The sequence below is a fragment of the Trichomycterus rosablanca genome, chromosome 12, assembly GCF_030014385.1.
Source record: "Trichomycterus rosablanca isolate fTriRos1 chromosome 12, fTriRos1.hap1, whole genome shotgun sequence".
Taxonomy (NCBI): domain Eukaryota; kingdom Metazoa; phylum Chordata; class Actinopteri; order Siluriformes; family Trichomycteridae; genus Trichomycterus; species Trichomycterus rosablanca.
Window position 1 is genome coordinate 32,108,290 of NC_085999.1, and position 15,276 is coordinate 32,123,565.

The 15,276-nt window shown below is 41.7% G+C and overlaps 1 protein-coding gene across 2 annotated transcripts in view; it reads left to right on the forward strand.

Moving 5' to 3' along the window:
* The window catches only part of plcl1 (phospholipase C like 1), a 60,774-nt gene that overhangs the window by 42,858 nt on the left and 2,640 nt on the right, over positions 1-15,276 (forward strand). For both annotated transcript variants that reach the window (XM_063006445.1, XM_063006446.1), the window contains exons 2-6: positions 868-1,491; positions 5,731-7,410; positions 10,618-10,980; positions 13,288-13,491; positions 14,382-14,457. In XM_063006445.1, the coding sequence (XP_062862515.1) occupies positions 868-1,491; positions 5,731-7,410; positions 10,618-10,980; positions 13,288-13,491; positions 14,382-14,457 (2,947 nt within the window). The remainder of the gene's footprint in view (positions 1-867; positions 1,492-5,730; positions 7,411-10,617; positions 10,981-13,287; positions 13,492-14,381; positions 14,458-15,276) is intronic.

The window sequence follows — 15,276 nt, forward strand, 5'->3', positions numbered from 1 at the left end:
ACGGGCAAATGCATTGACACTACGGGAATGTATGAGAAGTTCGAGTCAGTCGATTTGTGATAATTAGCTGATTCTGAACGAACTCGTCTTCGAGATGAACGTGTTCTAACGCATTTGTAGTCAATGAAATGTTAACACAACTGTACATATTTGACCATTTAATTTTTGACATTTTAGGGGAAGCTGAGCTTCCCTTGCAGTCTTAGAGAAATCGTCACTGGACCTGATTCATGAAAGTGTATAGTGTCTTGACTTTTTTTTTCTGAGCAGTAAGAAAGTTTGCAGTAGAAGCAAGAGGGCAAAATGGTTTTCTAAGTGTCCATATAAAATCTTTTAAACAAAACACCAGTATTTACCAGAGTACTTCAGAATATCACTGTCTATAATTTTTTGGTTAAATACTCTGAGACCTGTGAGATTACTCTATGCTTTACCTCTCTGTCTTCTATTTGCTTGTTAGTCCTTTCAAAAACCTTTATTTTTTAATTTCTTTTTCTATTTTTATTTATTTTCTCCCAATTTAGAGTAGTTAATTTGTCCGGCCATCCTGCCCTAGCAGAACCGTGTCTGCTTCAGGCACTGCCAATTATGCCTGCTAGATGACGCCCAGCCGACCGGTGGCAACGCCGAGTTTTGAACCAAGGAATTCAGAATCTCAGCGCTGGTGTGCTAGCGGAATATCCCTCTGCGCCACCTGGGAGCTAAAAAAAAAACTGAAATGAAAGCTTTGCTTTAATTAAGATGTTTAACAGCATCCAAAATAATTTGTTTTCACTCTATTACAGTTTTACTGTTATAGTTTTTTAATATAACAAACACCATAACTTTCTCAAATTATAACTTAATCTTTTATTTTTTATTCTGTAGGATCCATCTGTATCCAAGGTCAGCGGTGGGCGTAAGAAAACGGTCTCGTTCAGCAGCATGCCTTCAGAGAAGAAAGTGAGCAGTGCAGCCGATTGTTTGGCCTTCATGCAAGGGGGCTGTGAACTAAAAAAGGTGCGTCCCAACTCTCGGATTTACTGCCGCTTCTATACACTGGACACAGAGCAGGGCTGTCTGCGTTGGGAGCCTTCCAAGAAAGACACAGAGCGTGCCAGACTGGACATCGCCACAATTCGGGAGGTACGGACAGGAAAGAGCACCGAAACTTTCATTCACAATGGCCCATCAGAACATCTGGCTGAGGAAGCTGCTTTCTCCATCATCCACGGGGATGACTACCAGTCACTAGACCTGGTAGCATTGACACCTGATGTTGCCAACATCTGGGTCACAGGTTTGCGGTACTTGGTGTCCCATCCTGGTGCTCTGGTTGGAGGAGGTGGCGTAGATGGATGGGCGGGAGAAGGGAGTGTGGGAAGCAGGTTGAGAAGGGAGTGGCTGGCGGCAGAGTTTGCTCTGGGAGATGAACATGGACATGGGATTGTTACTGAGGACGTCGCTGTGGCCACCATTTGTAGACTCTGTCCTGGCATTAAGGAAACAAAGGTGAGACAATAGAATAAGAATGACTCTAGGACTGGGTAATATATTGATATCATAGCAAGTTTGTTGTGATAATCTTTTAAATAATAATAATATGCATAATAATATGCATATAATATTCATAACGAGCACTTGTTTGAGGACTTACATTCATGTAGACTTGATGATTAGAGGGCTGCCCACCCACGAGCATAACTCATTTATATTCAGTGGTGTGTGGTGTTCATCAGCACATTAAATGTTTCCTGTGTTAGTCTATGTTTAGAGCCTGCTAAAGTATTAACACAGATATGTCTAAAAAAGAAATTGATAGGATAAAAATATTCACCAGAGTATACACCCATAATGATACTTTTTTGAAAATTGATTGGACGTAGTTTGAAAAGGCATACACCTGTCATTAAAGAGCCCTTAATTTTTACATCACATTGCTAGAACTAAACCCATGCAAAGGAGTCCAAAGAAACTGTCTGCGGATCATAGATCATAGGAAGGATATACAGCAATAGCTAAGACTTTGACTGTTCCCCAGACCAAATTTGTAATTTTAAAAGGATCATAAGTTCGGCACAACCAACCCATTGGCCATTTGGACAAACTGGGCATCTGGGCAGGAGGGACCTTGTCATGAGGTAAGAACCCGGTCACTATAAAGACAGAAGACCTGTTGGACAGACAACCATCTCTCCATAAGTCAAGACTTTATGGCAGAATGTCAGGACAGAAGCCACTCTTACAGTGTATCACGAAAGTGAGTACACCCCTCACATTTCTGCAAATAATTCATTATATCTTTTCATGGGACAACACTATAGACATGAAACTTGGATATAACTTAGAGTAGTCAGTGTACAACTTGTATAGCAGTGTAGATTTACTGTCTTCTGAAAATAACTCAACACACAGCCATTAATGTCTAAATGGCTGGCAACATAAGTGAGTACACCCCACAGTGAACATGTCCAAATTGTGCCCAAAGTGTCAATATTTTGTGTGACCACCATTATTATCCAGCACTGCCTTAACCCTCCTGGGCATGGAATTCACCAGAGCTGCACAGGTTGCTACTGGAATCCTCTTCCACTCCTCCATGATGACATCACGGAGCTGGTGGATGTTAGACACCTTGAACTCCTCCACCTTCCACTTGAGGATGCGCCACAGGTGCTCAATTGGGTTTAGTCCATCACCTTTACCTTCAGCTTCCTCAGCAAGGCAGTTGTCATCTTGGAGGTTGTGTTTGGGGTCGTTATCCTGTTGGAAAACTGCCATGAGGCCCAGTTTTCGAAGGGAGGGGATCATGCTCTGTTTCAGAATGTCACAGTACATGTTGGAATTCATGTTTCCCTCAATGAACTGCAGCTCCCCAGTGCCAGCAACACTCATGCAGCCCAAGACCATGATGCTACCACCACCATGCTTGACTGTAGGCAAGATACAGTTGTCTTGGTACTTCTCACCAGGGCGCCGCCACACATGCTGGACACCATCTGAGCCAAACAAGTTTATCTTGGTCTCGTCAGACCACAGGGCATTCCAGTAATCCATGTTCTTGGACTGCTTGTCTTCAGCAAACTGTTTGCGGGCTTTCTTGTGCGTCAGCTTCCTTCTGGGATGACGACCATGCAGACCGAGTTGATGCAGTGTGCGGCGTATGCTCTGAGCACTGACAGGCTGACCTCCCACATCTTCAACCTCTGCAGCAATGCTGGCAGCACTCATGTGTCTATTTTTTAAAGCCAACCTCTGGATATGACGCCGAACACGTGGACTCAACTTCTTTGGTCGACCCTGGCGAAGCCTGTTCCGAGTGGAACCTGTCCTGGAAAACCGCTGTATGACCTTGGCCACCATGCTGTAGCTCAGTTTCAGGGTGTTAGCAATCTTCTTATAGCCCAGGCCATCTTTGTGGAGAGCAACAATTCTATTTCTCAGAGAGTTCTTTGCCATGAGGTGCCATGTTGAATATCCAGTGGCCAGTATGAGAGAATTGTACCCAAAACACCAAATTTAACAGCCCTGCTCCCCATTTACACCTGGGACCTTGACACATGACACCAGGAAGGGACAACGACACATTTGGGCACAATTTGGACATGTTCACTGTGGGGTGTACTCACTTATGTTGCCAGCTATTTAGACATTAATGGCTGTGTGTTGAGTTATTTTCAGAAGACAGTAAATCTACACTGCTATACAAGCTGTACACTGACTACTCTAAGTTATATCCAAGTTTCATGTCTATAGTGTTGTCCCATGAAAAGATATAATGAAATATTTGCAGAAATGTGAGGGGTGTACTCACTTTTGTGATACACTGTAAATAAAAGGCATATGGCAGCCCACTTAGTGAACACAACATTAGGAAAAAGATTATGGAGGATGACCTGAAAGCAGCCAAAACAGCAGTTAGACAGAACAATTATCAATAAGCTGCACTGTAGCATTCTCTTATAATGGGTGGATCTCTCATAACAAAAAAAGCCTGAGCATGTGCATTTAGATGAATCAGAACAAAAACACACAACAGAAATAGAACTGTACGTTTTTGCAGATGTTACAGATGTGTTTACTGAAAGTGAACACAAATAGAGCAATTTACCTGGACATATTAAAGGAAAAATTACAACATAACAGTACTTCTTTTATGGCTTATCCAGTCTACTTGATTTCTATTGAAAATTTATGTAGACAGTTTGCCAGAAATAAACTACAATGCTGCCAATTTTGAAGCTTAATCAGATCAACAATTAATTTCTCTATTGCATCCACTTATGTAGGAATAAATGAATCCCTAGATTTAAATAGAACTAATGGTAAGTGTGCAGTGTTTGGAATATCCTTTCATTCTGAGGCTCTGCATCACTTCACCATGTAGCTTATTAACCAACCCTGCTGTGCTTCACACTGACTGGGAATGGCAGGTGAATTTAACAGCTGCACACTCCTGCTATCTGTGGTGTGTATGTGGGGTAGGTAATGACAGCTGAGGACAGGAGAAGGACAAGCAAAAGCAAAAGGGCTGTACCTCTAAGTCTTTGGGACAGTGGTGTAAGGCGTCTGCCCGATGTGGCAAAAATATTTAGACAAGCAGGGCAAACCGAGTAAGACAGAAAATCCTCGATCTTTCTGCACCATACTGTGTAAAATGCTACATTTCTGATATGCACGATACTGCAGTGGAAACCCGTATTATGGTTTGTGCTGGGTTTTAAAGAGACAGATGGATAAGACAGATAATCATTTAGAGACAGATGGAATAGCGCAGTGATTACAAATAATCTCATCCCTAATGTCTTCACTTTTGTTTTAATCCAAGCTTGACACTGTATATTTTGGCAATTAGTAGGATTAATTATTCACAATGGGCCCTATTTTGACACCGCTAATTATTAAAGTATAATTAAAGCATTATTAACACTAATACCCGTGAACAGTGCAGTTTACTAGGGTAAGTTATTTTACAGCATTCCATTTATTCATTCATTTAATTTCACTAATTTCTTTATTATTATTAATGTGATTATAAGACAGTAATTTTTGCATCATAAAGGTGTTTTTAAGAGCTCTACATACATTAATGAAATAAAACTACCTGCTTAGTATGCTGTCAAAACAAGGACTCCACAAAATGTCCAGCAGGTCCTACCATGCATTGTGGTACCATCTCTTCCGCTGGTAAACAATGCACGTGTCTGGCAGCCACATGATCTACCATTGCTCCACTGTCCAGTTTCAATATCTGTGTGCTCACTGTAGGTCCTTTTGAGAGTAGACAGGAGTAAGCAATGACACTTTAGAAAAATAAGAAGGCCTTTATTTGTCATATATACATATATAGTACAACTAAATTCTTTTTTCGCATATCCCAGCTTGTTTGGAAGCTGGGGTCAGAGCGCAGGGTCAGCCATTGTACAGCATTCCTGGAGCCGAGAGGGTCAAGGGCCCAACAGTTGCAGCATGGCAGAGCCTGGATTCAAACTCAACCTTTTGGTTGATAGCCCAAAGCTCTACCCACTAGGCTACCACCGTCTTACTTTGACCGCAGCCCCATACATAAAAGGGTTTGATACACTGTGTGTTGTGATTCACATTATCAACAGAATTAAAATGATCTATAGTTTGAGTCACAGTAGCTCTTCTGTTGGTCCGCACCAGACCCCAAAGCCTTAATGTTCTTCGGTATCAATGAGTTTTAATGAATGTTTTGAAATTAAAAACTAAACAGTTTTTCTGGCCTAGGTGCGTCTACGCTTTAAAGAGATCCAGCGGAGCAAAGAGAAGCTGACATCTCACGTTACACTAGAAGAATTTCAGGAGGCTTACTGTGAACTGTGCACCCGACCTGACGTCTACTTTCTCCTAGTGCAGCTATCAAAAGACCGGGAATGCCTAGATGTTCAGGACTTGCGTCTCTTTTTGGAGACTGAGCAGGGGCTGCAACTGGCTACTACCGAAGGATGCCTAGAGCTCCTGCAGCGCTTTGAGCCCTCTGCAGCTTGCCGAGAGAAAGGCATGCTGGGTCTGGACGGCTTTACAAATTACCTCCAGTCAACTGAGTGTCAACTATTTGACCCTGAGCACCAGCATGTGTGCCAGGACATGAGCCTGCTCCTGTGCCACTATTACATTAGTGCATCCTACCGCTCCTACCTGCTGGAAGATCAGGTACATGGCAAGGCTGATCTCCTAGGGCTGACACGAGCCTTGCAAGCAGGGTGTCGGTGTTTGGAGCTCGGCGTGACTGATGGACCTGATGGGGAACCAGTTTTAGGGGTTGACCAAGGACAAGACAGCAAACACCACCATCACCAACATCATCACCACCATCATAGTCCAGTCACATTGCTCAGTGCTCTGGAGGTAATTAACAAATATGCCTTCCTCACCTCTCAGTATCCGCTCCTGCTTTACTTGTGTCACAGATGTTCCCTGAGTCAGCAGCACACCCTAGCACAGCACTTAAAGAAGGTGTTTGGGACAAAACTGTACAGGCCTGAAACCAAAACTGTCGGGCGATTCGCCTCCTTGCCCTCTCCTGAGCAGCTGAAGGAAAAAGTCTTGCTGGTGGGCAAAAAGCTGCCACCAGAGGAGGAGGGCTCTGAGGGAGAGGTGTCCGAGGAGGATGAGGAGATTGGTGGTGGAGGTCCATTAGCTGGTCGTAGGATGACCATTCCTGGGGAGGAGGAGCTGGGGGTGGTCCTTGTCGTTCCACCTCCCCCTCAACGAAGACAGTTATGCTTGTGCCGTGAACTTTCTGATCTGGTTGCTGTAGCTAGGACTGGCAGCTGTAGCTTTTATTCTTACCGGGCCAAAATCCAGCAATCCCAACAGCAATCTCCTCCCTCTACCCCCTCAACACCAAACTCCCCAGGACTTGCAGTCAACAACTGCTGGACCCTGTGTTCCTTAGGAGAGGGTGAGGCAGGCCGTCTGGCTAGTGAGAGCCCTGAGGAATTAGTCAGCTTTACCAAACGCTATCTGACCCGGGTTCGACCCAGCTCAGTCCGACTGGACTCCAGCAACCCCAACCCACAAGGCTACTGGAAAGGAGGTGTGCAATCAGTGGCGCTAAACCAGCAGACACCAGGTGCCATGATGGATCTTAGCCGGGGCCGTTTCGCACAAAACGGAGGCTGTGGATATGTGCTAAAGCCAGCCGTCATGCGCGATGAGGTCTCTTACTTTAGTGCCCAGTTGCAGGGATGCATGCCAGGCATGCCATCACAGACTCTGAGAGTGAAGGTCATTAGTGCCCACAGCCTGCCCAAACCACAGGGCTCTGGGGCTAAGGGTGAAGTCATTGACCCATATGTGGTGCTGGAACTGCACGGTGTGCCAGCTGACTGTGCTGAGCAGAGAACCCGCACTGCCGCCCAGAACCAGGATGACCCGCTGTTTGATGAGACCTTCGAGTTTCAGGTGAGACAGTTTGGCTATGTTGATATTATTGTAAACAAAATGTTTTAACATCAAATTGAACATTTCATTTATTTGCATGTTTTCAGACAGCTTTATCCTGGCCAGGGTTGTGATGTTAACACATTAGCAATCATTGTTTACCTATTATAAATACAAACAATACCAAATACTAAGAAATTCTGCAATTCATGTTATTTTATTTAAATTCTTATTCTGAGTACAGAGGAAACCTTGATTTAACGGACCTCTATTTAACGGAGACTAGTAGTTCAGTAATTGTCCTGTAGCCAGTGCACGTCTCTCTGTTTACGTGAGTGATTGGCTTTGTTTTGCCAGGAGGCTCTCTTTGTTTTTGCCTATTTCTCTGTGTTTATTGTTAATTTTTGGAAGTTCTAGTTCTTAGTTATGGTTTCGAAAGACAAGGGTAGTGGTCCATTTTATCAGCTCCACTTACCATATAGAAGCACTTTGTAGTTCTACAATTACTGACTGTAGTCCATCTGTTTCTCTGCATGCTTTGTAAGCCCCCTTTCATGCTGTTCTTCAATGGTCAGGACCACCACAGAGCAGGTATTATTTAGGTGGTGCATGATTCTTAGCACTGCAGTGACACCGACATGGTGGTGGTGTGTTAGTGTGTGTTGTGCTGGTATGAGTGGATAAGACACAGCAGTGCTGCTGGAGTTTTTAAACACCTCACTGTCACTGTTGGACTGAGAATAGTCCACCAACCAAAAATATCCAAAGGTCTAGAAGATGACCAACTCAAACAGCAGTAATAGATGAGCGATCGTCTCTGACTTAACTTCTGCAAGGTGGACCAACTAGGTAGGAGTGTCTTATAGAGTGGACAGTGAGTGGACACGGTATTTAAAAACTCCAGCAGTGCTGCTGTGTCTGATCCACTCATACCAGCACAACACACACTAACACACCACCACCATGTCATTGTCACTGCAGTGCTGAAAATTATCCACCACCTAAATAATACCTGCTCTGTGGGGGTCCTGACCATTGAACAGAGTAATAGGAGGTTCAAAAAGTATGTAGAGAAATAGATGGACTACAGTCAGTAATTGTAGAACGTCAAAGTGCTTCTATATGGTAAGTGGAGCTGATAAAATAGACAGTGAGTGTAGAAACAAGGAGGTGGTTTTAATGTTATGGCTGATCAGTGTATATTTATGTACTAACATCTGGATACCTGCATCAGGTTTGTTCAAACTCAGAACTCCTTTGTGAGTTTTTAATGTCTTTATTATTTAGATTTAATTTAAAGAGTCTCAGCATCTTATTGCCAAGTCTGTGTGCCTGAGCTGTTGCTATGGAAACTAATAGATAGCTGTGATTTACTCTGCGGGTGGTATTACGTTTAAAATCAGAGCTGTAATTGAAAATTAATCAACACTTTCTGACCAACCAGAGGTTGCAGAGAGTCTCTGTTTGAATGAGCCAACGATATGAGCCATGCTACAACACACACACACACACACACACACATGCTAGCTACAGTGTTCACTTTTAACACAGCCTTGACCGCTATTGACTTATTTTTTGCACAAGCTTGTTTTTGCAATCCTAAGTGCACACTGCTATAACAAGACACCACAAACTCCAGGACCTTGACTTTAAAAATATTAAACAAAGGAAAACTTACAATTTCTGCATATTATTGTAATCTGAGACAATGTTACATTGAAGCAGGACAGTTATCAGAAATATTATTGCTCAGCTTGGACTGGCACAAACACTTCTGTTTGAGAGCCACTGGATGGCTGAAGGACATCACTGCCCCGAGTTTAAACACTAGACAGACTCAGCATGTGTGAAGCTCTAAACCAGGGACAAAATCTTCAAGGTTAGGATGCCTTGAGTTACCGGCTTCATTAGCTTTCTGCCACTTGTTAATTTTAAATTGACATTTACTGTACATAACTTATTAACATAAATGAAGAACAAGGCATCTTTAAACATGACACAAAGATAGCCAGATGTATATATGTTATATATAACTTGTTATTTTTTATTTTATTTTGATATATTTTACTTTATCCTGGTTAGTGTTGCAGCTGTACAGGGCGCCACACCATCATAGGGCCTCGGCCATTCCTCCCTCAGACATAGCCTATCATGTCAGTATAGATGCCTGCCAGGCTGATAGCATCGCTGAGATTCGTACCCAGGATCTCAGCTGTGGTGAGCCAGTGTGATAGACTGTTGTGTCTCTCGAGCAGACAAAGACTAGAAACAACAATACCTGTTTGATGATTTGATGTAAGGTGGTAAGAAGCATGCTGAAGCTCATTGCCTGTTTATGTCACATTTGATATTATTCTACTAGCTAATGACAAATTGGTAAGGGTGTAGGAATAGTAGGCAGTGCCTAAAACCATATGACCACAGTTGAGCAGGTTTATTCCCCCCATACAAACAGGGTTGTTTGGTGAAGCGATTACCTGGAATTGGGCTACTTCTAAATTGCATTGCTAACAATCAGTTATATAAAATAGGCATCCAGGTGGCGCAGAGGTAAAACACACTAGCACACCAGAGCTGACATCCAGAACTCATTGGTTTGAATCTTAGCTCTGCTACCAGCAGGCTGGGCGCCCACAGGAACAACAATTGGCTTGTTGTTCAGGGAGGGTGTCAGAGGAGATTTCTCATAACTGATGCAATTATGACCTCTGCTGGCTGATCGATGGTGCCTTTACAGGGACAGGGGATAATGTGACCAGGGTGTGTCTCTCCGTGCACAAAGCTGATCCACATATGAACTTGCCTCATGCAGGTGAAAAGATGCAGTTGGCTACTGAACACGTGTCGGATAGGCTGTGTGTTAGTCACGGCTCTCCTCAGTGAGAGTGGAGGTCAACATCATTAAAGAGGAAGCGTAGTGCAATTAGGTGATTGGATATGACTAAATTGAATGACTAAAAAAATGCAAATAATCAATGTGCTTATATGCTTTTAACTTTGTGGCAAAAATTTGGAGTAGGTTCTTTCAAGTTTGGTGTTGAGGAAATCCAGTGGCTTGCACAGAGCAACTTCATATTAATAACCATGTCCAACAAGCTTATAGTCACGTGTCCACATACTCTTGGTTTTAAAACGCACATGTTGTGATTTACTATTATAAAGATTTGAATGGTGTGAAAATTGTACATTAATGTTTGGATAAAAGTACATTTTTTTTTTTCTCTGTAGGTGAACATGCCAGAACTGGCTCTGCTGCGGTTTGTAGTTTTAGATGACGACTACATTGGTGATGACTTTATTGGTCAGTACACCATTTCATTTGAATGCCTTCAGCCAGGCTACCGGAACGTTCCACTGCTAAACCTGGCTGGAGAGCCTCTACCCCACGCCAGCCTGTTTGTACATGTGGCCATCACAAATCGTCGAGGGGGAGGCAAGGCTCACAAACGGGGACTGTCTGTGAAGAAAGGAGCCCGGCGAGGGCGAGAGTATGTCACCCTCCGAAACACAGCCATTAAAGTGCTGGATGATACTTTCCGACTTGCTAGCATTCCACTCAGAGAGGCCACCGACCTGCGAGAGAATGCACTGGTAAGTGTGTGCTGTGGAACTCAACGTATTGTAGTGTGGCTCTACAGTCACTATATAGCTAGATTAAAGATATTCATTAATTCACATCTTTGAATAAAATAATAGTATTATTATTATTATTATTATTATTATTATTATTATTATTGTTATTATTATTATTATTATTTTTATTATTATTATGAACAGTATTTTTTCATCTCTGAATAAAATACTTAATAAAATACCACCGGATAGATACATGAGCCAGTTTAAGAAGGATAGACCGAGCTGTGCAAAGGAAATTCTATATGCCCCTATGTTTTAAATATTTCAACAACATAGGCTTCCATTGCAAAGAGGCTATTTAGCAAAAGATCTAGTAAATCATCTGTAACCTATGTTTTTTTGTAAACTACATATTTTGCAAACATTGTTGACCAGGTTGCCACTGTTGGGCCCCTCAGTTGCTTAAACTGCATTTAATGATAAGTTGCTTTGGATTAAAGCATTTGCTAAATGCAGAAAATGTAATTGTAATGTAAAGGTGGAAAATGTATGTCACGTTCTCATGAGGAACAGTGCATCATGAATTCTAATAATCCTCGGCTGGTCTGTTAAACGCTTTTCAAAACTGTAAATATAAATTAAAGGTTTTACATCCTGGTATACCTGAAATTTATTGTTAGATTAGTAATCAGAAGATCACTGGTTCAAGCCCCACCACTGCCAAGGTGCCGTTATTGGATCCATGAGCAAGAATCCTAACCATTAAATGCTTCCACTGTATTCAGGAACAAGTATAAGTCCCTTTGGATAAAAAATGGTCTGGTTATTGTGAATTATGGTTCCTTATAGACCCAGGTGTGTTTTTCCAAACTATGTCCAATCAATGTAAATTTAACAGGTGGATTCCAACTGAGTTCTAGACACGTCAAGGTTAGTTAAAGCAAACAGGATACACCCGACCACCTGACCCATATGGAGTGCACCAGCAAAGGGTCTAAATACTTTTTTGAACAACAGAATTTACTTCCACTTAATTTTACTACATTTAAAAAAAAGTCTTAACCATGTGGTATTTGTAGTGTAGTGTAATGGGTAAAAATGACAGTGAGATCGAATTTAAAATCAAATCCACACACAATGACGTGCATAAAAAGGCAAGGGGTCTAAATACTTTTTAATCCAGTGTATGTTCTTAAAATGTGAATCAGATACAAACTGAGTGAACTAAGAATGTAGAAGTACTTTAAAAACAGAAAGGAGGATTATTCTGTGCATGTATACACTTTATGGTGAACTGTTTATCTCTCTCTCTCTCTCTCTCTCTCTCTCTCTCTCTCTCTCTCTCTCTCTCTCACACACACACACACACACATACACACACACACACACACACACACACACACACACACACACACACACACAGTTACCCAGGTGGTTTATACTAATAATGGCACCAGGTGGAAAATGTATGTCACGCTCTCATGAGGAACAATGCATCATAAATTCTAATCATCCCAGGGCTGCACTATTTAAATGCTTTTCAAAACTGTAAATATAAATTAAAGATTTTATATCCCAGTATACCTGAAATTCATTGTTAGATTATTTCACTCACTGATTGCATTTGTAATAAATACATTCTTCTACTATCTGTTATTATTGTTCTGTTAAGATTAAACAGACCAGCACAATGTGTGTAAAGGTTTATAAGGCTACGATGGGTCAAGTTAACAAGCGTGATATTTGGTCTAATGTGGGGAGAGTGGTAGTCTAGTGGATAGAGCTTTGGGTCATTATTCTGAAGGTTGTGGATTCAAATCCTGGCTCTGCCGTGCAGCCAGTGTTGAGCAATTAACCCTCTCAGCTCCAGAGCTGCCGTACAATGGAAGCGAATGCAAACAATAAAAATTAAAATATCAAAGGTAATGATACAATTATGATATTGCTTCATGATTTTTTTTAATTAGTGGTTTATACACATGATGGAGTGCTGCTAGTAATGTTTGTGTCTGAACAGTCCAAACATTGACAAAGTTCATTAAAGCAACACTTGATTAGATACCTATTCCATTTCCATAGTGTATAAAAGCTGCATTGATCAGAAGTGAAAATGTATTGATTAATGATTTACTGTTATAAAGAAAAACATATAGGAACAATATTTGGGCCCCTTTTACACAAAAGGAAACAACATTGTAAAAAGGCAGCCACTAAAAGCATAAAACTGATCCCTGTTTGCTTAGTAGTACTTTGTGAGCTTCTTTATGTGCATTCGATTGTTCTGTGATACAAGTTTATAACTTTTTAAATCTTTTTTTTCAGAGTGCAACAGTGACTTTTAAAGAGCAGTGTGGGCTCCCTCCAGTGTCCACAATAAAGCAGTGCATGCAGAGTTTGGCCACAAGACTACAGGGGCCAGACGGGGCCCCAGTGGCCAGCCTTCTTCTTAAGAATGGTTATCCGTGCCTAGAGCCACTAGGAAACCTGAACGACACCACACGGAAGCTGCTTAATGCCTACGACATGGTAAATAAAACACCTGTGTACACAGATTACTGCCAATTATTCATTCATTTATTTGTTCACTGTGTGTTTTACCACCGCTTGATCCGATTCAGGGACACAATGGGTACAGTTCACTGGGTGAAAGGAAGACCGCCAGTCCATCACAGGGCGAACACGCACACACACACAGGGCAATTTAGTATCTCCAGTTAACCTGACTGCATGTCTTTGGATTGTGGAAACCCGAGCACACAGAGGAAACCCACACAGACACAGAGAGAACATGCAAACTTCACACAGAAAGGACTTGAAGTGTTTTATCTAGGAGTCAAACCCAGAGCCTTTTTGCTGTGAGGCGGCAGTGCTACCACCAATTGGCTTCCACTAAGCCAACAAGCCCCCTACTGCAATTAAAAAACCTTAAATATAGGAGTTTTTAGATTCAGGTAGATTTAGTATCTGAGAACAGTGGCAGCATGGCATAAGAGTAAATCTCTGTCGAACTCAAACCAAAGTCAAAAGTCATAACTCCTATTCTTTACTTCATACATTTTTACTATGGATGTTGTTCAATTTCTTTCCTCGACAATCCTCAGAATCAGTGGTTATGATTGATTATGTTCTGATTATGATATGATTAGGACGTCACATTACCTATCACATTATCTTTGTTTGGCTAAGAGATTACCATGTTTTCTCCACACAGGGTTCTTGCCCTAAGTTCTTGGTAAGCATCTGAGACAGCCAGACAGGCAAAGTCTGGTCTGGCTGGGCTACATGATATAAATATCAACTGTGGGAGAGGGCAGGCAGGGTCTCTGCCTATGCTGGGACAAGTACACAGTAGTGGTCAGTGACTAACTGTGTGTGTGTCCTCTGCAATAATTATGCCTGTGTGTGTGTCCTTACAGATGATCTCAGCCAACAGACAGCTGATAGAGAATGCAGATGGTGCACAGGAGAGGATTGCTCTGGTGCAGAAAGAAGGTGGGATGACAGGGTATTGTTACTGGAAATTCCTTAAAGGAAGATAGACACAATGTAAATGTCACAATCTGAGATTTGTGTAGATTTAAATCTCAAAAAAGACCAAATTATACAGAATTTGCAGTGCATAATTATTCATTCCTCCTGCTTTGGTCTTAAGTTGAACCATCATTGTTTGATTAGTCTCATGTAATTTAGCAAAATCCTTGCCCCCAAATATTTTTTTCTGCTTAGTTGAGTGGTTGAGTTATAGACATTTTAAGGTCTCACCACATTTTTTGCATGTAGGGTTAAGATTAAGACTGGGCAGGTCAAGGACATCATTTTTTCTTTATTAGAAAGAAAACTTAATATCTTTTTGGTAGAGGAAGGCAGTGTCTCTATACTGATACTAAGATTACCAGGCCGTGCTGCTGAAAAACATGGGACTATGCTTGTTTTTTTAACTACCAATACTGTTGATTTTAGAGCTTTCAGGCAACAAATGCCTTCTTCATCTCAGTCAGAGTGACACTTGGTGCCCCAGTAGTCATTCTGACTGAATCTAATTCATTGATACGTTGAGAGAGGTCAGTCTGAGACAATTGTTTTACATTTTTGCTGGCCAGACTACTGAGCAATAACATATAATGACCTGTCCTGTGATTCCTGGCTGTTAAATGCTTTTTAATGTTCTTTTAAATTTGTTCTGTGGACAGACTCTAACATATAGATTAAGATTAAGAGGATTTCAGTACTTTGCACTGCATTTTCTAATAGATGCCAGTTATGCTACCAAAAATACATCTTAAATAAGTTATTCCATTAAGTATCAAAAGT